Source organism: Lampetra planeri, chromosome 2, assembly GCF_965212315.1.
Source record: "Lampetra planeri chromosome 2, kcLamPlan1.2.h2, whole genome shotgun sequence".
Taxonomy (NCBI): Eukaryota; Metazoa; Chordata; class Hyperoartia; order Petromyzontiformes; family Petromyzontidae; genus Lampetra; species Lampetra planeri.
In genome coordinates, this window is record NC_136108.1 from 29674241 (window position 1) to 29700479 (window position 26239).

General features: G+C 46.4%; 2 protein-coding genes across 3 annotated transcripts; one reads left to right on the forward strand and one right to left on the reverse strand.

The window, feature by feature from the left end:
* DNAJC27 (DnaJ heat shock protein family (Hsp40) member C27) lies at positions 1-11373 on the forward strand. Of its 2 annotated transcripts, none has more exons than XM_078612130.1 (8): positions 1-379; positions 1216-1314; positions 2531-2613; positions 3562-3631; positions 4643-4807; positions 5727-5849; positions 6097-6257; positions 7734-11373. In XM_078612130.1, exons 1-8 carry the CDS (start codon positions 233-235, stop codon positions 7864-7866), a joined length of 981 nt encoding a protein of 326 aa, XP_078468256.1. In that variant the 5' UTR covers positions 1-232; the 3' UTR covers positions 7867-11373. The 2 variants fall into 2 exon arrangements, with proteins under 2 accessions (XP_078468256.1, XP_078468263.1); XM_078612137.1 differs by lacking the exon at positions 1-379 and adding an exon at positions 388-569.
* Positions 11211-25682, reverse strand: LOC144731151 (F-box only protein 16-like). The gene is given in 9 exon segments (XM_078612119.1): positions 11211-11953; positions 11955-12251; positions 13848-13953; positions 15480-15724; positions 19743-19907; positions 21525-21731; positions 23059-23094; positions 24510-24613; positions 25594-25682. Coding segments are annotated over 8 exon segments (1236 nt in total). The 5' UTR covers positions 24609-24613; positions 25594-25682; the 3' UTR covers positions 11211-11872.
* Between the last annotated feature and the right edge of the window lie 557 nt (positions 25683-26239).

Genomic DNA, 26239 nt, shown 5'->3' on the forward strand with positions numbered 1-26239 from the left:
TCTACGTGACTTTACCGAAAAAACCTTAGAGTTTGAAACATTGCCAAACAAATTCGCTAAATCGCATTGATCACGCCCCCTCCCTTCCAGGGCCACGAAAGTGCAGCGCGCGAACGTCGCCCCATGCTGAGTCCGCCTTGTGGCGGCGGCGGCGGTGGTGGCGGCCGATTGCGTCCCGTGGTAGCGGCGGCGACGGCTTTGGCAGTCTTCTCTCGCATCCAGTCAGCGGCGGATGCTCGCGCAGCGACGAGCGAGAAGCACACACACACGGGGACGAGCTTGCGCGGCGGCCGGAGGAGACCATGGGCGGGTCGCGGACGTGAAGGGAGTCGGGCCGAGGCGTAGGCGAGCGGCAGGCCCCGTTGGCAAGGGGGGTGAGGTAGGCCGCGCGGTTTGATTCCGCAGCGCGGATACGCGTGGGGCGTTGATTGCATTTGTCAGTGCGGATAAGCGCTTGTCACTCGGCATCGCAAAAGTGTAATAAGCGGTACGCCTCGTTCGCGTGTGTGTCCCTCCACGTGCAAAATACGAAAGTATGTACACGTCCCATCAACAACACGGCCCCTTCTGTGAGTGCATAAATTCAGCCGCCATTAGTTCAACACACGCACACCTGTAAAGGAGTTTTGACATTCCAGTGTCTCATCAGCACTGAAGCTTGAACTGACAGATTTATTGAAATTCTAATTAAAAATGGATACTGCATAATAATGAACGTCATTGTGGGGAATATACGTAACGAACTAAATGAGCATAAACTTGCCTCCATTATAAGAAGTTCTTTAACGATGTTTAAATGCAAAAGTTGGAGGTGCGTCTTGCATTCAGGTATTTGACCTGGAACCTGGCTCTGCAAGTGACACAATCCGCTCAGCGGTCAATCTATTTGTTACTCGGCATGTGTTCCACTGGGTCTATACGCCACTTGTATAGGAGCCAGAGCCAGTTAATCTATGTGCCACTCGCTCTGACACCCATTCTAATGTAGGTAATGTTTTTATGTAATCTTCGCGTGTCTCTTTCATTGTTGTAATTGGTGCTTTCGTTTCTAAATGTGTTTATTAGCTCCTTGTTTGTGATAGCTTGAATGATATCCAGAGTCTATAAAAGGCTCGAAAAATATTGTACTGTTATTAATATGTAAGAATAAGGAAATACTTGTTTTTCCTGGAAGCTGGTACATTTTAAATACAGTAACTCAAACTTTGTGCCCAGGAGGAGGCGATGGACTCACACAACTTGGCCAAGCGCAAGGAGGTGCGCAAAAGCCTTCGTGTCAAGGTCATCAGCATGGGCAACCCGGAGGTCGGCAAGGTGACCAAAAGATTTCATCACCAGTGGAATCTAATTGGGAGGGTCTCATTGAGACCACTGGAATTACCAGAGCATCTCGTTCCTAGAGTTCATCACGAGGGTATCGGTCCCAATATCTTTTGGGACCGATACCCAGTCGAAACGTCGTGAGGATTTTTATTGTTTTATATTTGTATTATTTTATTATTTCCCTTCTACGTGACTTTACCGAAAGAACCAAGAATACGGTCCCAATATCATCGTGTTACCAAGGTATTATCACAGGGGTGTCAGTCTCATCATGCAGGCCAATAACTATCGTTAATTTACTTTTTTTCAGCATGATTGATAATTGCATGGAAATATTAAAACATAGATTGGTTGCTGCAAGTCTTTAACTGTCTAACGGTATAAATAAAAGTCCTGCCCTGTGTGCGCGTCTTTGTGTGAACATGCCACACTCACTAATGAGACCTGCTACCGGTGTCTTACAATGGCTCCGGCTGAAAATTTTACCGATTATATTCACGATTTCATCAGGTTTGGAATCGATAATAGAATCTGAAAATGAGTATTGATCATTTATGAATGGCCCTATTGATAGGCATGGAAACACCACCAGAGTCTCGCTTCATTATGATAATTTACCATTTACACCGTGCATCCCATTGCAATACGAGGTGTTTTGTTGCAAGGGACCCCCAGTGGCAGCGGTCCTTGTGAGGCACAAGGGGAAAACGGCACCAGCCAGAAAGTGGGCATTGGTCTGCCAATAGGGGGAGATACTGCTTTGTGGCTTAGGCACAAGGGGAAAACGGCACCAGCCAGAAAGTGGACATTAGTCTGCCAATAGGGGGAGATACTGCTTTGTGGCTTCCCAATTCAGTATTTTGTGAGTACGGTAATTTATCAGATTTGGTAAATCTGTACCATGATGCCGGCACACACGGCCTACTCATGTTCACGCGATCTTTAACGTTAACTGTGAAACAGGCGGCGCTTATTTATTTTCAGCACGGTTGGCTACATACAGTGCGAAAGAAGTTCAACATAAATACATACATATGTAAATTACACTCGGCAGTATCAATCAGGGCGGGTGCCTGGCTTGAACTGTGGACCTCTGCAACAAGAGGAAAACGTGCTCGCGGCCATGTCACCGCCCCCAGCTCTGCCTCGTCTGCCAACCCCCGTCTCTGCCGTGTTCCTCGTCCCTTGTGCGTGTTGTTCTGTGCAGAGCTGCCTGATCAAGAGATACTGTGAAAAGCGCTTTGTGCACAAGTACATGGCCACCATCGGCATCGACTACGGAGTCACCAAGTGAGAGTCACCCCCAGAGTATATAAAGTTGAGCACCATTGATCTCCATTGTATTGTAGATAAGCTACTATTACAATTGAACAGTTACTGGCATTAGAATATTTACATGATTAATAAGCTTTATTTTATATTTAAATATATGTTGTAATAATGTAACTGTGTATCCTCATAACATTCATATTGTATACTTTATAACTTAAATTATGAATAGAAACCTTTTCATTTTACAAGCAGTATGGAAACGCGCTCGGCAATGTCACTGATTCCAGGAGGGCTGAGTAGTGGTGGTGTAGTGGTTAGCGCGCTGGTCTATCAACCCAGCTACCAGAGTTCGATTCCCAGCCATGGCTGATATTCAGTTTTCAGTTTCATTTATTTGGTATAGCCCTGTGAGCCATTCGGCTCTTAAATCGGGTGCAACCGCAACAAACAAAAATCAAAAACATGAACAAGAAAACATCTTAAAGTGAATATGTGACTATAAGATGTTTTCTTGTTCATGAATATGTGACTATGTGCAAACAGAAAATCCAAGAAAAGACAGCAAAATATTGCAGAAAAAGCACCGTACACCAACGCTGTGTGCAAAAATCCCAGTGGGATGGAAATCAAACAACAACCACAAGACAACTTAGATTAAGGCCATCAGTCTAACTCCGTACTACAACTAACAAACATGGCCAAACCAAAAATACGTTTTCGAAATCAACAAAATAAAGCCATAAAAACAATGTAACAGTGATCATAGGAACTGTGACCGAATTTTCACAATAAACGACATAAACAACATGTACCTGAGTGATACCTGAACTGGTCCTGAGCCCACCACTTCACCAACCTGCTCTTACCAGCATGCTAAAGCAACCCCCAGTCAACGGACTGGTGAACCGGTCCCTGATGGTGTCACTCGACAATAGACTGACAGACCATTCCCTTTATGTCATCCAGGGTCCACGTTCGAGACCGGGAAGTGAAGGTGAACATCTTCGACATGGCTGGACACCCGTTTTTCTACGAAGTGAGTCCAGTCAAGTGCCGCATCCCCAAGTTGGATTGCTGACAATGGTACACAACAGCACCAGTATCAGTTTGTTTCTGCTGCTAGCCTGGACCCTACCGAGGTTAAATTGCCCCCTAATGAGCAACTGGTGCTGTGTGGTGACCATCGGCAATCGGGAGATTAAGGAGGCCAGACGTACGTGGTGCAGGCCACACCACCACCTCTTTCCGCACCTCCAATTAGCGCGGTTGGTTATGTACGGAGTGAAAGTTCAACGTACATACATTCACACGAGTGCAGTTTCCGGCTTTAATAATAATAGTCCTGTATTTACACAGGAAAGCCTCACTCCATCTCAATAATGTTTCAGAAGGATCCTGCATTGGGATGTTAACTTTCAGAAAAATAAGTTTCCCGTGCGTGCATCTCCATGTACATGTCTGTTTTTGTGGGGAGCAGTTGCATAGTGGTTAGCGCAGTGTAAAATATCTGAACTAGTCAACAGCCTCCAAAAATTCCAATCAGCTTTAAATGAGTACCTAGTGCAGGGTGTAAACGTCACTACCATGGAGGCAAAGGCGGCCACACCACCCCCTCGTGCTGTGTCAGCCTTAATCGACTCTTGCCAACAGAATTTGTTCCAATGGTCGATGACTTGCTGAGGACTGATATATAGGCGGATATGTGCAAAGGTCAGATGTGTGAACGTCTATAGAAAATTACAATTAGACCATGCACAAACTGGGCAGCAGTAAAGCACAAAACGTTTAAGCAAGGGAAATGTCTTTATTGCACTTTAAAGGTAAGAAAATGTACATGAGATTAAGATTATATCACTGTTTTTGAAAAGGTCGGGTTTGTGAATATTGAAAATGACAGTTACAATGTGCACAAATCATGCGCTGGGCTTGGGCGGTTTGTTGGTCAGAAAAATGTGCAATGTTAGGATACGCAACATTGTAACGTATATATGTATGTGCCTGCACGCGTGTCCGTGTGTTTACACTTCTTTGTGCGTGCGTGTGTTAGGTGCGTAATGAGTTCTACAAGGACACGCAAGGTGCACTGCTGGTATTTGACGTGGGCTCGCGCGACAGCTTTGACGCACTGGACGGGTGGCTCGCCGAGATGCGGCACGAGATGGGGCCGCATGGCTCGCCCGACGACGTGCTGGTGGTGGTGTGTGCCAACAAGGTGCGCCCGGGCACTCGCTGGCACGTGTACTCCTGCACACACCGCAGAGGTCGCAATCGGGTACCCGATACCCGGACCCGGCCGGGTACGGGTAGCCGTTTGCGACCCTGGTGCGGCCGGGTATGGGTACGGGTAGCCGCACGTGACTCGCCCCAACCAATGAGTGAGAAGGCCGTGAGTCACTGGTGAGTAACCGTTTATCACTCATTTCCCAACGTCTTGTCTCTTCTCACAATTCAAGTTCCTAGAATCAACCCACCCACGCCTGCAAACATGGCTTCATCCCAGAGGTCGCAATCGGGTACCCGATACCCGTACCCTACCCGATGCCCGGCTACCCGTACCCAACCAGGTACGGGTAAGGAATCAAAACCCGTTTGCGACCTCTGACACACCGACACACGTACACGCACTGATCCCCAGGGTGGAGGCTGAGAGTAAGGCCTTTGCTTTTTAGTGGCAAGCTCCAGATTCGGCAGCAGTTTCCCAACTTCTCAGAGTGAGCAGCGATTTACAAGTCATCAACATGTACAAGATGGTTGATCAGTAGCGAGCCAAACCTTGACGACACAGGCATCAATCAGACTCCTTCTGTATCTACCACATGGAAATGTTTTGCTGTGCAGTCATGGAGAGCTTCTCAAACTCCATGATGAATAGGGAATGGCTCTTGACTCCTGATCACATGACTTAACATTCAGGGCCTTGACAATCATTAAGATCCTGAATTATTGTGATCCCAAAAGCTTGAAGAACAACTCAAAGCCCTGGTCTCTTGCCTCACATGTACACACATACTCATATCCACACATGCACACATATCAACAGTGCACGATTCTCATATTTCCCTATACCAATGGTCAGTGGATATCGTCTGGGTTAAATCAAGGTTTCTGTGTTTGTTGGTTTTTCCATGCAGGTGGAGACAGGACGGAGGAGGGTGGTGGATGACAGTGAGGGGAGGCTCTGGGCGGAAAGCCGTGGGTTCCTCTACTTTGAAACATCGGCGCAGACTGGAGAAGGCGTCGGAGACATGTTTCAGGTGCCTGTGCAAGTCTAGGTACACATTGATGCTACAAGAAGTGTCCCAAAGCTCGCTGGTATTGGTCACAGTACCATCTCATGTGTTGTGGGTTAATGAGCACTGGACATGGTGTGCAATTAGTCAGCATTTTCTTAAATACTAATAACTAAATGAAAATGTAAGACTTGACCAAAATCTCACCAGTTTGTCGTCGTCTACACCAAGACTAAAGCAGAAACGCTGACCTAAGGTAACGCTGCCGCAGACGCTGTTTGCGGCGATCGTGGAGCTGTGCGACAATGGCGGGCGGCGGCCGACCCCAGCGGTCACCGTGGGCTTCACCAAGGAGCAGGCTGACGCCATCCGCAGGATCCGCAACAGCCGCGATTGCTGGGAGATGCTGGGGCTGAAACCCGGGGCAAACAGGTGCAGGTCACGTGCTCGCCACGCCCTCGACACGCACAGCCGCTGCTGCTGCTGTTGCTTAAAGGAAGACGCAACTCGAAATTCGTCGTGTCTCGTCGTACTGTAGATACGATACGGTACCATGTAGCATCTACATGCAACCACATCTCGGGTCGCGCAGTCGGTCATTGGTTAGAGAAGAAGATGGATGGGGAAAGGGAGTTTCTTGAATTTGGGGGCAGCAGGAGAGATTGAGCGACTGCCCACTGAGGGAAGGTTGACCGGGGGGTTTCAACAAAAGGGTGCGTGGAGGGGATGAGAGGAGAGGAAGGAGAGTGTGTGGAGGGGAGTGGGTCGATGTAAGAAGGGAGAGGCAGGGAAGTAGAGTGAGATGAAAGAGCAGAGTTAGGTAGGGGTGATTTTATGGTTAATTTGAAGGCACTGAGTACGATATCAAAATTGACCCAGGATTGGATTGAGAGCCAGTTGAGGGTTCGACTTTAGCCATGTAATGATTGCTTAAGCCTTCATGCACTTCAACGAATTGTCGTAATTCAACATCATGATTCGTTTCAAGAATCATTGTTTTTTATATGCTTTTCAACTAATATTGAAAGCGTTAATGCATGAGCTCATTCTGTCTGTAGTGGAGAGTAGCAATGGTTTGTATATATTACACAATATGAAAATATTTGTATTTTTAAGTAATGTAGACAACCTCGAAAATGTATCCGAGGATTAGCCAACCCATGGGAAAAAAACTCTAAATCATTAATAATATTGCATATTGACCTATTGCAATAATGTCACACGCGATGGCCAAAAATGAATGACTTGGACTTACCACGGTCTTGCCTAGATTCCTTATTCAGGGAGGTGCAGGGCCTTGGACAGTGCAACCATGCGAGGCAGACCTCGACCAAGGGAGGACCCTGGGTCTTATAACTGCATAAATGTAAAAAAAAAACTAAACAAGATGACATCGTCACGTGATATCGCACACCGTGTGTTTCTCCTGATTGATGCCATTAACTATGATGCTTTCATTATTAATTAGTATTTAATGGAAATGCGCTTGCAAGCCTGGTGGCCTGGGGACCAGGCCGGCCTCGCCTGGTTTATCTGCTTGGGTCCCCCCGTACCTTCCCGGGAATCAAGGCGAGACCAGGCTAGGTCCAAGTCACTTAGCCACAAGCTAACCACCGCCACATAAAAATGAATAATACGTGTGTATACTATACTATTTTTTTATGTCTCTTTTTTGCATACAAATATATTTGCGTATGTGTCTATACGTTCAGTGTTGGGGAGTAGTGGTTAACACACTTAACTACAAACCCGGTGATCGGAGTTTAATTTCCACTCCCAGCCAACATCGGTGACGTATATCTGAACCGGTCCTGGGCCTCTCTGAACTCTGCCTTAAATGAGTACCCAGTGCGGTGTGTGTAAACATCAGCACTGAATATGTATGTATGTGCGTGCGTGCGAGCATAGGGATGAGATTAACAAGGCGTACCGCAAGCTCGCAGTGCTGCTGCACCCGGACAAGAGCGTGGCGCCTGGCTCGGAGGACGCGTTCAAGGCCATCGTGAACGCACGCACCGTGCTGCTACGCAGCTCCGACTGACACCGCCACCGCTGCGGCACCCGCAGTCTCAACAGCGCCAGCAGTGACGGCACCAGAAGTGACACAGATGTGACAAGAGACAGGGTGCTAGTGAACGAAGCGGTGGTCCCTGGCACTGAGGTACGCGGCAAGCCGGCGCAAGCGAGATCTGGAGAAGGGAGACGGTTGTTGGCGATCGGTTGCGTTGGTTGCACCAAGAAGTTTCACTGCTGTACGAGTGGATGTGAGTGCATGTCGTGGTGACGTCACCGCCACTTAGTGGCGAATGGCGGTTGTTGTACCTGTGAGTGCCTGTATGTTGGTACTTGTTTAAGAAATGCGAGTCCCTTTGTGTGAGCGTGCGTGTGTGAATGAGTGTTTTATGAACGTATGCGAGTATGTATTTTTAACTTCTTTCGCACCGTACATAGCCAACCATGCTAATCAGAGGTGCGGTGTTGTTAATGTGCCGAGTGGATGTTAGTACGTGTGATAATGCGTGGATGTTAGTGCGAGTGTGTGTGTGGGAGAGCTTATGAGTGGATGCAAGCAAATGTTCCGTCCATGTGGACACGCACGTGGTCGAGAATGATTTTGGTTGTGCGTGATTTGTGAGCGTGTTTGCGTGCGATCACTTGCAATCATAGGCGACACCACTGGGGGACAGTGGGGGGCTATCGTTCGTCCTTAGAAAAGCAATAAGAGTTGGGACAGGCGAGTGAACCAAATTACCGACTTGAGTTTAACGGTAAAGTTTCAATATAACTATTACGACGTATTTTTTGGTGGTACATTTAACAATGAATGTACACAATCATGTTTAAGTTAAAACGTGTTGGTGAATAGGCACTGTAGCTGAGGGGAAAGGACATTATGGGTCAGTAAGTGGTTAGGGTTGTGATTTATGTTTCTTTTCAGTTGAACATAAAAAAAATGTGTACTTAACAATGAGTATTACAAATTAAAAGTAGCTTTAACTGTTAAAAGAAATCACACTGTATCCTTGATCTAGTAATCGTAATCCCCATGACCTTTGAGGGAGGGTGGTGGAGGCTGCGGTGTCTTGATGTTACTGAGATATGCATGACATCACTTTATTATCACAAGGTACCACGTGATCCCATTATATCACCTGTGATAGTGAATGCATTTTCACGTGATCGCACGTGATCTCATAGCACTCAGTTCCTCCTCTCGCTCTTCCACGGAGTTAAAAACAACAACAAAACCCTGTTCACTGAACAGTCCGATGCCAAATTCGTACTGCTCAAGGCCTGTAAGGGATCGTGGAATTCCAAAGCCAATCGTGTAGACTTGTTTGAGGGTTATTATTTAATGTTCATAGCTCCAGAAAAGTTTATTTTTTAACTTGTAATCACTTTTTTTTTATCACTGAAAATGCACGCCTTGCTAATCTGATTTTAAATGTGTACACGTGTGCCTTACACATGCATGCACAGACATACTGTACACATGTATAATGTATGTGCACATGTGTCTTCGTGCATGTTTGTGTGTGGACCTGCATGTGTACGTATCGATACCTATTTGTGCGCACACATACATTGCATGTAATTGTGTGCACATACACATTTGCGCGTGTACGTATTTGTGTGTATGTGCATACATGTGCAACGTGCACCAAAAACATTCACAACTCGGGTATTCGAGTGTAAACCAAATGTGTGGGCTGGCCATCTTGTTAGGATTTGTGTAATCTTAACGGTGCTATATTTGTAAACTAAATTCGAACAGGCATTAATCAATTATGAAGAAGAAAAAAACAACTGTTAATACTAATAGAACATCTAGAATTTGGCGTGTTATATACGTATATACTTGTTAATGAATATAGCTCATTTGATCACGTTTTATGAAGGAAGCTTATGCACAGCAGGCGATAGAGGCACTGGCGATCCTGCATTGAGCAGCAGTGTGTGAATAAGGACTGGGATTTTTCTGACGGAAATGTAAAACTCTGTCATCACTAGAAACATCTCAACACACAGGCTTGTGAGTGTGTTTGAGGCGGGAGCCGAGAAGGAAATTATGGATACAGGGACTGTTTGTGCGGTGGAGTGGGTGGGGTGTGTGCATCTCGGTGAAGAATCCCTTCCATCGGCAGTGCCTCACTCTGTGGCTTTAAAGCCGATGAAGTAGAAATCAATTTTGAAGAAGGGAAGGAATTGGTATCACATTTACTGTAGAGGTGTTACTGTGGTTTTATTGAACCTGCCTTGAGAAAGCAATGTTGACTTCAGTTAATCATCAATCGTTACCCGGTTGTGCAGATAGGAGTTCAGTAGCATAGCAACAGCATCCAAAATATTACCTTTATTAAGGAAAGCTTTATCAGGAAGTTTTTGTGATGTGTCTCCAATTCTAGATATAACACTAACATTCAACAGAGACTAAATATCTTTACCAGGAAAGAGTAATAAAAAAAAGTGACTCAACAGACAAGGGTCTGTGTTTCAGCACACTAACATATGATTCAGGTTTCTCAGCCTACGTGTTTCTTAACATATTTTTCAGCAGCATTTATTTAAATAGGCGAACTATGGACTAGCTTTAACTTCTCGTTTAATTTCTCCGAGTCTCATTAGCAGGACATGGTTTGTTTAATGCTGCTGAGTTGCCTGATGTTAAATGCAAGAACTCTTCCCAAACACTATGGTCGTAGACAATATGTAGTTCTTCAGGAAATGGTCTGCCAGGGGCGAAGATGGTGGTAATGCCAGAGGATGGCGTGTGATGTCTCCCAAAAGGCCGTGATACACTTGAGAAGTTTAGGGCAATCGTCAACAGAAACACATTCACTCAAAGCAACCGTGGCAACTTGGTACCACAGGCAAAGTAACAAGTTATGACTGGCCAATGAACACGGTTACCAAGTATCCTTGATGGTTTACAGAGCATGCCACCTTGTTGAGTTTTTTGACATGTGCTCTGATGGGAAGTTGCAATCCCAATTGCTCATTCGACGAGCAGTGATCACAATTGCCCAGATTTGGTAAAATATTGCGATTGATGATACGCAACCTTTGCCAGTGATGCCAGCAACGATTGCCCAGGTTGTCATTGCCTTCACGGATCTCTCATGCATATGCCAGGCAGCGTTCCATCTTGTGCCGCTTTCAAATGACGTTTTACTACGTGACCGTTATCGGAGTACGACAGCCCACACTCGCAGTGGGGGCATGAAATCTGGTCTCAAGACTGGCTGGTCGACCTGAAGCACAGCAGAACTAGAAGGTTTGATGGTGGTTGTACGGGCAACACGGGGGCCAGCAGTGCGCTTATTGTACTTGGAAGGTAGCACATTTTGTGTTATTTAATAATAACAATACTCAATAGAAAGTGTGTGTGTGTGAGAGAATGTATTTTATTTTTATCGAAAGCATTTTCCCATTAGCTCTTAAAATTGAGTGCCACAAAGCTGTATTGTACATGCAATATTAAAGAGTGAAGTATTGGGCCCTGTAATGGCCAGCAAATTGTGTTTGTATAAATGATCTCACTTAAAAATTCTTGTCTCACCTTGTTATATTCTACAAAACGAAGTCTGGTTTTGAGCTTAAAATGTCATGTTCAGGAAGAAAATAGTTTTTTATTGCAATCTGAAAATGTGATTAATGAATATAATAATTCATAGAAATTAAATAAAAACTGGCATTTCAAATTGCTGCCAAATGGCTGCAAGGTGCATGCTCAGTCCTCACTTAATCCATTAAGCTATTAACGATGCATTAATTCAATGATTAAGATACATTTTTAGGCTCCCGAGCTATCGAGTCGTGTGAGCACTGAACATGATTTACGCATATTAAAGGCAAACGATATGCAAGTGTTATTTAGGTTAACGGACCAAACAATACTGTAAAAAAGTTATGGCAAAAAATGTACCTTGTGCTGGAAAGGTGAAACATTACAGCCCTAACATCCAAAATCCTGGCTACACTCATCTCTCATAGCTCACCAATCATCAGTAAAATAGAAGACATGGTAACGACCGCGTAAAAAAAAACTACGCATCATTATATGTTTCATGCACTGCCCTTGGCTGTTGCTTCACCCCCTTGGCTCCGTCCAGCGAGAATGTCTGTAAACGCGACATCCTGCGTCACCGCTACCCCCAGGCTCTCCTCCAGTGTTGCTCGGTCGCCCTCCACTTCCCTTGGCCCCACCTCGGGGCCCGGAACCAGGCTGCCCCTCTCGAGCCCCCACCTAACACCCACGCTGCCGCCCGGCGTGGCGGAGGGCGGGCGTCGAGCTGGGGCAGGCCGGACGCCGGCGTTGTGTTGTGCATCCAAGAGTGGCGGAGGGGTCTCGCCACGGGTCCCGGCCCACGCGGGCCTCTGTCTGCCGCTGGTCGCGACAGCCTTGTCCAGGGAAAGCAGCGCTACCTAGGATTGGTGGGGGGGCGGTTCAAGTACCAGTTCAGTGATTGGGTTAGTATTAGGAATAGTGTTTGTATTAGAATGGAAGAAAGTGTCTCGTCTGGGTTTCAGATTAGGGTTATGGTCTCGGGTGGGATTAGAGTTTGGGCCAATATTAGTGTTTTGAGAAGCATTCATGGTGAAGCTCGGGCTTAATGTTATGGCCAGGATTCAGAATTACGTCAGGGTTTGGATTCTGAACACATTCCTGCGGAGGGAGCTGGTAGGAACGTTGGGTTGCTCGGTCAATGGCCAGGGTCAACGGCGGCGTAGTGTATTCTGCAAATATGGCCGACTGTGAGGGCGGGCACAAGCCGGCGTGAGTAGGTTAAACGTTGAGTTTTATAAGGGCACCACGGGGTAACCAGCCCCTCCCCACAAAGCCCCACCCAGCCCCTCCCCACCCTCCCCGCCCAGCCCCACCCTCCCCACCCAGCCCCTCCCCATCCAGCCCCTCCCCGCCCAGCCCCACCCTCCCCACCCAGCCCCTCCCCACCCAGCCCCTCCCTGCACGATGGACGGACGGACACAATAATCCCCTGTGGGCTGGTGTAACCAGGAGGTTCCTACCAGTATTAAGACTACATGTTAAGGTTACAATGTTTACAACTGCATGTTCAGGTGAGGTTTAGGATATGGGTTGGGTTTTTGGGTAAATATTAGGATCAGGTTTAGTAAGGTCATGGTTCAGATGAGGTGTCGAGCTACATTATAAGATCAGTGTCAGGATGTGGTTAAAGCTATGGTTGAAGTATTCTTTGGGTCGTTTGGTAAAGTGACGTAGATAGTAAAATAAAATAAAAATCACGACGTTTCGGAGGCAACACAAGTCTCCGTCATCAGGTGGGACCGTCACAGCCAGATTTGCTGCATCAAGTGAGGCAATGATTCAAGATGTAATCCCTTAAAAGCAAGTTGAGGGGGGAGGAGAGGGGGGCGGAGCTCATCAGAATGTGGTAGCCCCCTCCCTCCCGATACGTTCCATTCATTGGCTACCACATTCTGATGAGTTCCGCCCCCCTCTCCTCCCCCCTCAACTTGCTTTTAAGGGATTACATCTTGAATCATTGCCTCACTTGATGCAGCAAATCTGGCTGTGACGGTCCCACCTGATGACGGAGACTTGTGTTGCCTCCGAAACGTCGTGATTTTTATTTTATTTTACTTTCATTAATTTTAATGTTTTACCTACGTGACTTTACCGAAAAAACCTAAGAATATGAATCCTTGCAGTCACGAAAGCTTCAAATCTAGAATTGACGTAGATAGGTTCAAAGAAAATAACAAAAAACTACGACGTTTCCTGATGACAACCGCTTGTGTTGCGATCAAAACGTAGTTTTTATTTTCTTTGAACCTATCTACGTCACTTTACCGAAAGACCCAAAGAATATGAATTCCTATGGATGAAGATTAGGGTGAAGCTTGGGTAAGATTGGGGTCAGGATATGGGTTTGGGCTGCATGTGTTGGGTTGGCCTACTGGTGGCATGTGTTGGGCTGCATGTGTTGGGCTGGCCTACTGGTGTCATGTGACGAGTACTGGGTTGTCGTATCCCCTCACCAGTGACTGGGCTTTCCGTAATTTTCCGGATGTCGAGCGAGGCTGTGAGTCGGGGCCCAGGGAGGTTCTACCCATGTCAGGAGCAGGTCCCCCTCTTCTCCACCGCCTGAGGTGTTCAGACACAAAAACAAAGATCTCTTGTGTAGCTCACATGGACTTTTGGGGCAAGTGCTGTTGGCAAGCACCTTTTGAGGCCAGAATGGTGCCAGAATGATCACGTAAGTTGCACTGTACCTGGCCACCTTTGTCTCCCCAGTGCTGCTATTTACACACTCTGGGGTGGCCAACCTGTAACAGACTAAGAGCCAAAGATTACCCTGACTTCTGCAAAGAGCGAAGTGAATATATATTCGTATATATATTGACTGGCTTTCGGTACAACATGGATGGACATTATTTGCCATTGTGATAGTCGTTCTACGTTATGCCCCTTCAATAGAGCCGCATGTGGTGGATTAAAGAGCCGCACGCGGCTCGGGAGACACCGGTTGGCCACCGCTACACTATATGTATACACACACAAACACAGATATGTGATACTCTTTGTTTTTTTAGGTAAAGTCACATAGGTAAAAAATAAAATAAAAATAAATAAATCACGACGTTTCGGAGGCAACACAAGCTTCTGTCTTCAGGTGGCACCGTCACCGCCACTTGATACAGTAGTTTTGCTGTGACGGTGCCACCTGAAGACGGAAGCTTGTGTTGCCTCCGAAACGTCGTGATTTATTTATTTTTATTAATTTTTTTACCTACGTGACTTTACCGAAAAAACCAAAGAGTATGGACCCTTGCAGTCACGAAAACTTCAAATCTAGAACAGATATATGATGTTGGGCCATTTGTAAAAGCACGTTTATTCAAAGGCTTCTCGGTGCCATCACCATGCTGATCAGTGTGGGTTGAAGGCAAGGGGCACCAATAAGTCTGTCACTGCATGTACCGTCGATAAACACCTGCAAAAGTCAATATTGCACATGTGCAAGGGGATGGTGGCATCGGCACCATTTGTTCTCAATCAACTTTGTCTCCCCTGATCTGCGGGAAGCCCAGGGCAGGTTGAGATATCAATTGCCTGCATCTGAAGGTGTTGCATGCAATGCCATGGGAACCAAATTACTGTCTATTAAAATCCTTAAAATAGATGCTTAGAACTGTTCACCTAAAAGTGCTATAAATACAATAAACCATGTTTACCAACGTTGGGGCGACCCCTACAATACCAACAGGGTATTGCAATGATCCAGTAGTTGGATCGTCTGTATGGATCATTGACATGACTTCCTCAACAATTTAAGATGAAGCCCATAAATAAAACGGCTTTTGTAGATGCGTACCAAGGCTGGGTAACATGTTTCCCAACGTGGTTCATCATAAGAGATTGTTGGGCTAGGATACGCCATAATGTTGACGATGAAAACGTACGTGTAATGAGTTAGACACTTTGTTCAATGGACAAAAAAAATACTTTTGTTTGGGTGAATTGAGTGCTCTTGGATGGTGTTTACAACAGGAGGACCACGAGGCCGATATCCTGGGTACGTATCTACAAGATAAGGGCTGTTTGTATTTTGGGTTACGTCTCCCTCCGAGTACATGACAGCGAAGTGGTGGCATGGCGACAAGACGCACGCGAGCTTGGTGGCGTCCACGGGCTCGTCGTTGTCCAGATAGTTGTAGCGCAGGGTGTCCACGGGCCGCGGGTTCGACGCGCGCCAGGGCGGCATCTCCCTGCTGCTCCCCCGTGTGCCGCCGCCACCCCTCGCGGACGTCAGCATCATGGATCTTGAGCCCGGCACGAGCCTCCCCTCGGCCTGGCTGTCCAGCCTGGCCAGCGGCTGCACGTCCGCCACAACCAGAGCCTCCTCGGGGGGTGTCTGCATCATGTCATCATATCAATTTAACACTTTCCCATTCCGATGACGTACGTGTGTGTCATCAGTTTTTCTTTTGATTCAGTTCCATTGACGGAATCGAATCGATTCCTAACGAAATCGGAAAACGCCGTACGGGAGGGCGTGTGGCACGGTTTGGCACCAACTATCACAGAGTGCGGTTGTGTCGCTACAGTTCTCTGCGGTGAGTACAATGCCTTTAAAAACAACGGCGCTATGCCTCTGAATAAAATGAACGCTATTCGCTTGCACGTTTCCGAGATTCAGCGGTGAACGGGACCCAGCCTGCAGATGCCTCGTAATGGGAAAGGGTTCATGTTTATACCGCTATCCCCATGCTCTCGATCTCAAGGAGGCCTATGGCAGGGGGCCCCCAGAGGTAGCTGTCCCTATCAGGCACAAGGTAAATGCAGCACCAACCACTGAGTGGGCATTCGTCTGCTGGTAGGGGGCGATGTTGCAATGCGGCTTTAAAAATAAGTTATTTTCAAGTGATTTATGCTATTTGGAAACATTGCATCGTGACGCCGGCACACATGGCCTACTCCGTTTCGATTAATTTTGAAGGAGCTTTAACGTCCAATTTGAGGCAGACTGCATTTTTTTAGGTTAATACATTTACAGTATTAATCGCATGGCTACGACCACTGCACACGACGCCATTGTGATTCATCATGGCACCTCGACTCAACACGTGCGATCCACCAACCCTGGCCTCCACAGTGCGGAATGACAGGCGTGCGCACGACACTCATCAATGTAACCATTATCGTTTATGTCAATATCGACGTCAATAAGCATGATAGCAGTCGTCATCATCAGTGTCATCACCAGTGTCATCACCATCGGTATCATGACTGCAGAAGTAGTTTCCTGCCATTTTTTGCACGTGTTCTGACGGGTGCACTGAGGAGAGAATTTTGAGTGGACATTTCTTCATCTAAATACATAATTACTGATAACTCTGTTGGCAGATAATTGACACATTTTTTTTTCACCCTAAAAGCACTCTGTGAATGTGCTCCCAGTATGGCAGGGTATGGCGTGTGGCCACTGATCCATAGATGGCAGGCAACAAAATGTACGAGCCCAACCAACCCGGCGTTGCGTTACCGCATTTCTGATCCATGACGCGTTCGCATGGTGAAATGTTTCACTTGTTTATTTTTGTAAACACGATCACGACGCTTGGCCTACGGTTTGTTCCGACAAGGGCGGCCATTCATTGCGAGTCACTCGATATTTATGTTTTATTCATTACTCGTGCACCGTGCTCCAGCCAACATGCAGGGAAAACTTTCAACAGTGGCATTGGCAGTGGAGCTCAGCGAATTAACCCTGGTTTAGACATTTAATTATGCATCGGGCTAATGGAAATGTCCCTTATGCAGAACAGAGAGAGGGAGGGCCATAGATTGATGACCTTTGTTTATGACCAGGTAAGAATCCACTGAGATGAGCTTCTTTTGCAAGAGAGAATTTACAACAATGTGTCCAATCCACTGCTGGATGAAATAGTCCAAAAGCCACGTTGGTTGGTGAAAGGGAGGCCCAGGACCAGTTCAGATATCACTCACCACTGATGATAGCCGTGGCTGGGAATAAAACTAAGGTTGCCGGGTTCACATCACATTGAACATTATTAGCTTTAAAGAGATTGAATTTTTGGCTAAGTTCATGTACAATATATACGAGATGTATTATGTGATGTATTGGTGCCAAAATAAATTATAATAAACACCAAACAATATGATAACATATAGGTCAATAGCCTCAGGGGCTTCTGGACAAATGCTTTCCAGGAGCTTTTGTTTGACAGGCCTGACTTGATGACACTCAGAATGTCCAAATTAGTGCAGAGTTTGCAAGCTTGAAAACAATTCTGCTGGAAAACATTGCTCCTGAAGGGGCATAGACGAAGTGTTGAAACAGCCCTTCATCTCTTTTGTTAAAGCATCATACGTACGCGTTTCTACTAGCAAATACTAGGTAACAATTGATACAATTGAAAAAATAATCGTAAATGTAACATGTTTGAATTAAAATGATAAACCATTGGAACATCTGAAACATTCTAGTGTACAATACAATTTGGATTTATAGAGCATTTAGATGTGTGCACATTTACTTTATAGAGAGAAGTCATTCGTAGGCAGAGGAAAAAAGTAAGGGCTTAGGCCTAGACTTGAACATGGGCAGGGAGTGTCTTACGTTGTAGGAATAACATTAGTGACATCACTGTGCAAACAGCTTGTGTTTGTGAATACAGGTGGCTCCCATTGCCTTGGTAAGCAGTCGGCATTGTAATGATTCACACGACTGAAAGTTTGAAGAATTGTTACGATTCGAGGTGAGAGTTCAATCAAGAACAAATTGTCTCGTTTGTACCGTCCCCTTTGTACTGTCCTATTCGTGCAGTCTCGTTTGGACATTGTGAAAAATAGCTTCATAGCTCATCGGATTCTTCCAGTCTAAATAAAGATTCTGATTCTGTTTGATCTTGCTATTGTTCCATTACAGCAAGGTGTCTCACACTCCAATTCTCGTGGCGACCCACTAAGGCATGCCTATTCGCCTAACCCATTTACAAAGCTTCGCCATCTTCTTGGTTCTTTCGGTAAAGTCACGTAGAAGGGAAGTAATAAAATAATAAAAATAAAACATAATAAAATAAGATAATTCTCACGACGTTTCGGCTACAACGCAAGCAGCCGTCACCTGAAGACACCTGAAGACGGCTGCTTGCGTTGTAGCCGAAACGTCGTGAGAATTATCTTATTTTATTATGTTTTATTTTTATTATTTTATTACTTCCCTTCTACGTGACTTTACCGAAAGAACCAAGAAGATGAATCCCTGCAGTCACGAAAGCTTTAAATCGAAAAGCTTCGCCATTTAAATACAAAGCAAATGATTACACCAAGTACACATCTGATGATTATTGTTAGGGTTAACTCTAACCCGATTGTAATTTGAATTATCATTCCTAAACGTGTCAACCCCTTACCAGTGCCTACCTTCTTAGAGACCAACTCAGACCTTACTGGTCACCCCGTGCCCTTATACATCTCAACATTCATCCTACAAAGTCCCATCACAAGGGAGACACATAAATAGAAAACTTTTTTTAAATCAATTTCATTTCCAAGAATACGGGTAAACCGTATGGGTTGACAGCAGAGGTCGCAAACGGGTTTTGATTCCTTACCCGTACCCGGCCGCACCAGGGTCGCAAATGGGTACCCGTACCCGTACCCGGCCGTACCCGTACCCTACCCGTACCCGGCCGGGTACGGATAGGGTACGGTTATCGGGTACCTGATTGCGACCTTTGGGATGAAGCCATGTTGCAGGCGCGGGTGGGTTGATTCTAGGAACTTGAATTGTGAGAAGAGACAAGACGTTGGGAAATGAGTGACAAACGGTTACTCACCAGTGACTCACGGTCTACCCGTACCCATACCCGGCCGCACCAGGGTCGCAAACGGGTACCCGTACCCGGCCGGGTACGGGTAGCCGGGTATCGGGTAGGGTACGGGTATCGGGTACCCGGTTGCGACCTCTGGTTGACAGGTATGCATTCCCTATATCATGTGGGACAACAACAATCTCCGTTTGCCACTAAGTGGCGGTGATGTCACTACGGCACTTGTGCCAGACTAGGTGCACTTTGAATCACCGTTATCTGTGTCACGTGGGATGTGTTTACCAATCATCAGGCAAGTGCAGGGTATTACGACCTAATTTCTATTGTAATGAAGGCAACTGGTAAACATGGATCGCCAGGACCAGAGTGTAGTAAACCCTGAAATAAACAAGAGATAACATTTGCATATCATGTGTAATTAAACATATTCTGCAGGTATCACGAGTGTAATAATCTACTTTTAATTGACGAGTCAATAGATAATTGCACACCTACTAGGTGTGGCGATGACATTTTCCATTCACACCACTGATGCGCCATCCCAGTTGGTGTGAAATCGGAGAACAAACTCACCTTGGGCCTCAGGCAATGCAGCTCATGCACTGCCTGGATGTAGTGGCGCTTCCAGAGGCCCTGCTCAAAGGGCGTTGGCGAGAAGCCCAGGCTCCAGCCGAAGCGCAAGCACTTGGGCATCCACAGGCAGTCGCTCTCTGAGAGGTGGCGCCAGTACCAGCAAACCTGGCCCACGCACACACAAAGAAAAATATCCCCCATAAAGCCTTTAACAGACTGTTGGGGCAAGTGCTGTTCATGAACACGAATGAAGGCCAGCACGGTGCATGAGGTGGTGGTGAGGCCAGCACCACGGCCGACCGTCTTTGTCTCCCCAGTGCTGATGTTTACATACTGCACCAGGTACTCAAATTGAGGCAGGGTCGATCTAGGAGAGGCCTACGACTTGTTCAGATATCTGCCACTGACATGTCAGCAGCATTGGAGATGTAAAATATACATTTTTACTATGTAAGGATTTGCAGTTGTGATGAATAGCTCTGTGATGTGTTTTGGAGTTGTCCTGTGTGTTGGTTGGTAGCATGTCCCATGTTTCACTCCACGTGCTGGGAGCTTCCTCAGTTCCTCAAGAAGTTCTTGAAGTTACTGAAGAAACTCCCAGCGCATGCAGCAAAAAATCAGACAGTTCGTAAATAAATCTCCAACATGTTGGGAAAAAAACGTTGGATTTCATGCCGAACAGTACAACCAGAAAATAGATCAGGTAAAATGCATTATTTTTATTATTAGAATCTGGCATGCAAATTGTAAAGTTTGAGCAGATTAAAGTCGATGCTGGGCTGTGACATTTCACAGGTCCAGTTGTGGCGCTGAGAGAAGAGGCTTCGCTGTAGAGGAGGGGTTGAACTGTGAAATTCCACAGGCAGGGTCTAAGGTACGCTAACCCTTCAGACAACCCCATGCATGTAGAAAACATCTTCTGTGCCTTCTCTATTTTTCTTTGCTGAATCAGCCACAACCCCAAATGCATGGTTACGTGGGCAAGTGATCCAGTGGGCAGATGAGGGAATAGGTGAGTGAACAGGTTGGCGAGTGAGTGAGTGAGAAAAATGAGTTTGGAGTTTTGAGTGTCACTCCTCCCCGGATGTGTGGGTAATTTCAGGGTACTTTGGTTTCCTCACAAATACTGATAAACAATTTTTAAGATGTCTATTGAGACTCAGAAAGGCTTTCCTAGACAAATAAAATGCATTGTTTTTTTTAAAGTGAGCAGGACCTAATGTACGGCATTAAACTGTGGTATAGGACAGTTTCTGAACTTGTCATCATGACCCTCCAGGGTCTGTGTTTTTATGAACACCAATATTTTCTACTCATATGCAAACAAAGTTAATGCATGTTGCATGCACCTGATGATTGATAACAACAGAAATCTGGAGCGTGGTGTAGAGTACAGGTAAAATGCACTTACATTCACAATGACTACGCAATGGGAACCAGCGACTGAGCAGGTTAACCAACTGGTGGATCGGCAAAGCAGATACAACTCAAAATCATATAACTCAAATAAAGTGGACAACAAAAAGAGAAAAAGACTCAGGCACATTTTGCCTTAACAGTTTTTTCTCTGTCATTGTTGTATATCTTGTCTACATTGTACCTTGCAACCTCAACATTGTATTTGGTCTGCAGTTACTTCCTTCCTGAGTAATTATCTCAAATACTGCTTTGTTTTGGCACCTCAAGATGCACTGCATGGGAGGTGCAGTATCGATATTAATTCATGATGATGCGATGAGCAAGTGGGTGGGGGACTGAATGGACGAGCAAGCTGGTGCTGACCTGTGCGGCACGGCAGAGGCTGCGCGGGTCAAGGTGAGCGAAGATATAGAGGCAGAGCACGCGCGGGAGGGCACGTGCCGGATCTAGTGCATGCTGAGGAAGCGCCGAGCTCAGCAGCGCCTCGCAGTGCCGGAGCTGGCGTTCGGAGCAGAAAGAAAGCACCTCCTCGAGAACGCGGCGCCGCTGAGTATCCGTCCAGCGTTCAAACTTCTCTCGCGCCAGCCAGTGGGAAGGTGGGGGGAGAGGGATAGGGGGGGGGGAGGCAAATGAGATGGACGAGGAGGGTGGTGGAGAGTAGAGAGTGACACGAGAATGAATGGCATTTGAATTTCGTCTCATCTCATCAACAGTTTTCCATCCCAGGTATCCCATGAGCTTGTCAGAGCGAATGTTAAATTATGAGCAATGGACAGATTATTGAAATATTAAACAAAACATTTAATGTGATGGAAACTAAATTAAAAATGAAGGGACTGTATTGGAAGTTGAGTACAATCACAAATACAAACTTCATAACATGAATTATTCACGGTGCCTTCTAACAGAGTAGTCAATGCCTCCTATTTTTTTTTTATTACCCAGGTTACTTAGGATTAGTGTAAACTGTAATTTCCAATCTATGAATGAGTTCATCTTCCTACCCCAGCTCACTGAAGAAGAGCCATTGCCAAAAACGTTATCCCATAATAAATGTGAATGTTAAATGCCAGCGTTAATCCTTTTCATCATTCCTTCCCCCCTGTTCATACGAGCGGTTTATATTTCCACCTTCCCGTGGGCACAATTCCCTTCCCATCCAAACCTACGAGCTACTAAAATGAATCGGGTTTCTGTCCATTCCTATGTGTCATGTCTGTTCCCATCTCTTCCCCTCATATTTTAACACTTATTCCCATTCCTGCAGAGCCAGTGGGAACCCATCAAAGTTCCACTTTCTAGGGAGAGCGCTGGTGTCGTTTGGCAGACACAGCTGCCACTGACGCTTGTTGTTATAATCTATGTTTTATGAGGTCCAATGCCATCACGAGGTTTATTCTTATATTTATGCCAAAATGTAAGCGTTTGATTGGGGGTTTATTTGCTACTCAAAATCTATTAATGTAGGGAATCCCAAACGCCAGACTTCGTGATTCACCACAGTATGCCTTTTCCACGTATGTCTGGGTTCTCATTGCGAATACAAATTAAATGTTTACACGCCACTGCGCACACCTGATGATCGGTAAACACGTCCCACGAAATGAGAGCGCCGATGTGTGGTTGAATAAAGCGTTTACTGATCTACCGAAGCCCGTATCCATAGCAGACAGGCTGACGAGCGGGGCAAGGCAAGAGGCCAGGTAGGTCAAAATGTGTGTTGCCCTCTCCTCCAGTTGGGCGACAAGCCGACACTGCAGCGGGCGCCAGCCAGACAACGCTCCTGTCTACCGCCCACTCAGGGTGCGGGGGGGGGCAATGGGGATAGGAGGGGGAAGCTGGCAGATGACTTTGGGAGGCAGGTGCTGGCAAGGAACGATGAAGAGCCAACTCTCACCCATTTGGCGACCAGCTCCCGCCGCTCCTCAAACACCTGCCAGATGCGAACAAGCACACGCACAAACACAAACACAGCAATCGGTGGGAGGCATCAGCAGGATTTATTTATAACGACGTGCTGACGTGGAGGCTTGCTGTGAGTGTGCATGGATCGTCATTGTGCTGGCGAGTAGAATGAGGGTGTGACATGCACATTTTACGCGTGTAGAGGGGTTTGTTTTAGGTAGAACATTTTTTTCCCCCAATTTTGGTAAATTAACACGATTGCACCGTTTCTTGTTCATGAGAAAATCTAATTCGTTTTAATGGTAATCAAGTAAAAAAAATTTTTTTACTGATTTTTTTTAGATGTCTAAAATTGGTTTAATGGATTTAATCTTATAAGGGGTTCTAGTAAACATTTAAACATCATAACAATCGGCAACTAGTTGTAGAGGTGAACATTTGCATAATTATAAACAATGTTTGATCAAATTTTAAAAAAATCATTATGGGAATTGTACAATATTACAACCATGGACATATTTTACAAAACCAATGCACTTTATTTATAGAAAACCGAGAACCCATTGAGCAAAATGTCTGTAATGAAAGGGAGACGTAGGATGCACATACAATGCAAAAGGAAATGTACATAACGCACAATATCATTGCACATTTGTCAAGACACGTGACCGTGGGGTGACACCGGTGTGGGTGGCCCTCAACCAGGAGTGGAAATTCCACATTCCTGCCGCAAGTTTATCCACTGCTCACTTGGTAATATTGACAATTATTCAATGACTGGCGAAGGTATTTTTTTTTATTTAAAAACATCTCATACTTCTTGAATGCCACTCCAGAGACCCTGAGTTTGCTTCACTGAACTTGAAATGAGACCGAACTCCCCCCCCCGTCCCCCTCTATTTCCCCCCTTCCTTCCACGAAGAAAAGAGATCTGACGCACGTACCACATAACGCTACGGTCCTACACGTCCACGTTGGTTGTCTGTCCGAGCCGCCTATCCCGCTATAAGTTTTATACCATCCCCCCCCCCCCCCCCCCCAGTTGGATAAATAAAAGTAATAGAAAATAACACATTGTCCTGCGGAGGGAGCTGGTAGGAACGTTGGGTTGCTCGGTCAATGGCCAGCGTCAACGGCGGCGTGGTGTATTCCGCAAATATGGCCGACTGTGAGGGTGGGCACAAGCCGGCGTGAGAAGGTTAAACGTTGAGTTTTATAAGGGCACCAAGGTGTGGCCAGCCCCTCCCCACCCAGCCCCACCCCAAGCCCCTCCCCACCCAGCCCCTCCCTCCCCACCCAGCCCCTCCCTGCACGACGGACGGTCGGACACAATAATCCCCTGTGGGCTGGTGTAACCAGGAGGTTCCTACCAGTAAAATCTCATACTTCTAATTGGATGCCCAGTGTGTGTTTATGAGCAGGAAGATGAGTGGCCGAAGTTACCTTGTCGTTACTCGGCGCGTGGTTCAAGGGTGTCCAGGTGCTGAACTTTGTCTGCATCTTCGCCGCGCCGTTCACTTGCTTGGGAGCTGCAAACGCCATCGGATCTACGTCAGAGGAAACACAGTGACATGCAATTTGTAATATGCATAGAGCATTAAATACTAACGAAAAAAATCCATATTTCTGTCCATCAGCCAATTGGCCTTCTGAATCAATATTTTTACGTGTGGTCACCGGTCCAGAAAGCCCATAGGCTGATGGACCACTTTATTTTCTCGTGTATAATCGTATTAACCGTAATATACCACAACACAATGTATTTATATACATTCAGGTTGGTCGGATGAGGTAGATTTGTGGAACTCCCAAATCCACAGGACTGCGAGACAGATGACCAGGATGACCAGGAGATAGCAGTACAGAAGACCTGTGAGCGTCATCCCCTCATATGCTTGGTGGGTTTGCTCTAGGTATTGTGTTAGCTTCCTACCACTCCTTTGAAATTAACCTGCCCAAACATTGCAATGCAGTATCCTCCAGATAGGGAGTCTTGACATGTGCCAAGGCTTTCCTGGATGAAGTTTATAATCCGAAGTATTTAATCCGGCTGAACGGCACGGTGTTTGGAGCGCGTGCCTTGCAGCCAAAAGGTTGCGAGTTAAAACACAGCCGGGGATTTACTCAGCCCATCACCTGTCAAATACCGACACAATGAGTACCCATACTCTTCGGTTTTTTCGGTAAAGTCATGTAGGTTAAAAAGGAATAAAAAATAATAAATTACTGTAACAAGTGTTACAGTACCACGGGGTGACCAGCCCCTCCCCACCCAGCCCCTCCCCACCCAGCCCCTCCTCACCCTCCCCACCCAGCCCCTCCCCACCCAGCCCCTCCTCACCCTCCCCACCCAGCCCCTCCCCACCCAGCCCCTCCTCACCCTCCCCACCCAGCCTCTCCCCACCCAGCCCCTCCCCACCCAGCCCCTCCTCACCCAGCCCCTCCCTCCCCACCCAGCCCCTCCCTGCACGACGGACGGTCGGACACAATAATCCCCTGTGGGCTGGTGTAACCAGGAGGTTCCTACCAGTAAAATCTCATACTTCTAATTGGATGCCCAGTGTGTGTTCATGAGCAGGAAAATGAACACGTGTTACAGTAATTTTTGCTGTGACGGTTCCACCTGAAGACGGAGGCTTGTGTTGCCTCCGAAACGTCGTGATGAAATGTATTTGTCTTCCTTTTTAACCTACGTGACTTTACCGAAGAAACCAAAGAGTATGAATCCTTGCAGTCACGAACGCTTCAAATCTAGAAAAAAATCAGTACCACATAGTGGGTTAGACAACAGAGGCTGATTTGTACAAAAAAACCCACTTCTGTCATCGGAATGTGGAATTTACACCATTGAATTATCATGCTTGAAAATAGACGATTGCCCCGACACGTTCACTTGACCTGCAACCACTTTAATCTGAACAAAATGATTAATATTATAAATACAGCAATTCAAACCGAGTGGACCCAACACTCATTGGGGCATGCTCGTATCCAAGTCAAAACAACGCTGCTGCTGCTGTTGCTGCTGCTCAAACGCGCAATCTGCGTCGACCGCTCTCAACCAGCCGGTGGAAACTCGTCGTTCCCGTGGCGAGACAAAGTACATCCGCGGCGTATTAATTATTTTAGAGACCCGTAAACCAGCGCGGTCGTGCCCCCTGCTTCCCCCTGCG